The 1,176-nt window shown below is 40.8% G+C and overlaps 1 protein-coding gene across 1 annotated transcript in view; it reads right to left on the reverse strand.

The window, feature by feature from the left end:
- Positions 1-1,176, reverse strand: part of LOC106880038 (uncharacterized) — a 456,507-nt gene that overhangs the window by 74,352 nt on the left and 380,979 nt on the right. Inside the window, exon 176 of the mRNA XM_014929839.2 lies at positions 640-820. Within this exon, the coding sequence (XP_014785325.2) occupies positions 640-820 (181 nt within the window). The remainder of the gene's footprint in view (positions 1-639; positions 821-1,176) is intronic.

A 1,176-nucleotide genomic window follows, 5' to 3' on the forward strand; every position in this document is an offset into this window, starting at 1 on the left:
ATGGCTACACTAGGCTCCAATCTGATTTGGCAGAGTTTCTACAGCTGGATGCCCTTTCTAACACCAACCACTCCAAGAGTGTAGTGGGTGCTTTTACGTGCCACCAGCACGAAGGCCAGTCAAGCGGTACTGGCAATGGCCACGCTCAAAATGGTGTATTTTACATGCCCCCTGTACAGGAGCCAGTCCAGCGGCTCTGGCAACGATCTCACTCAAATGTCTTTACACGTGCCACCGGCACAAGTGCCAGGAAGGCGACTCAGTGCACAGGTGCCATCACAATTTCACTTTTGCTTGCCCCAACAGGTCTTCGCAAGTCGAGTTACGTGTCTAATGAAGGAGACGACATTGGCATGGGTGCCAGTCGTCGAATTTAGTTTGATGTGTAGCATTTGAAACTGAATCAATTTTCCAAAAGTTGCTATTGTCTTAAACAAGAAAAATGTAAACATGCAAGAAAGAACGAAGCTAACAATTCCTTTCATATTCTTCCTTGGAAACACAGTGAGAAGTTGATTGGTCCAGTCGAGGATTTCTCTTAGAGATGCAATCATCTGGGTCTCTAGGGTCATTATTTATAAACGTATATTTGCTATATGAAATAAATGAATTGTTAAAACAAAGCAGTGAGTTCCTCACCTTTACTACAATTTCCATTTTGATTACAATCATTGGGACACATAGACTCAATAATATTTAGTGGTGGTCCTCTTGATCCATTCACTGTTATCCACAAGTCAACATTGTTTTCAATCGAAGTCAAACATTGTTCTTTTAAGTTCTCTAAAGCAGACGAAGCCCAAGACTTGTCATCGGTGAGCTACAACAACAATAACAAAGATCACAATGAAATATCATGGAAACAGGGAAGAGAGTGATTTAGTATATTGGTGTTTAATTAGATATACCAAGTCCTTAATTACAGTATTATGCATCAATGTGTAAAACTTGTTTCGTTTGAAATAATAAATTTTTGAAACACTTAGATAAAAGAAATAAATATTTAGGCACAGGAGTGGTTGTGTGGTAAGTAGCTTGCTTACCGACCACATGGTTCTGGGTTCAGTCCCACCATGTGGCACCTCAGGCAAGTGTTTTCTACTATAGCCTCAGGCCGACCAAAGCCTTGTGAGTGGATTTGGTTGACGGAAACTGAAAGAAGCCCATCATATATAT

The sequence above is a fragment of the Octopus bimaculoides genome, chromosome 22 (genome assembly GCF_001194135.2).
Source record: "Octopus bimaculoides isolate UCB-OBI-ISO-001 chromosome 22, ASM119413v2, whole genome shotgun sequence".
Lineage (NCBI taxonomy): Eukaryota > Metazoa > Mollusca > Cephalopoda > Octopoda > Octopodidae > Octopus > Octopus bimaculoides.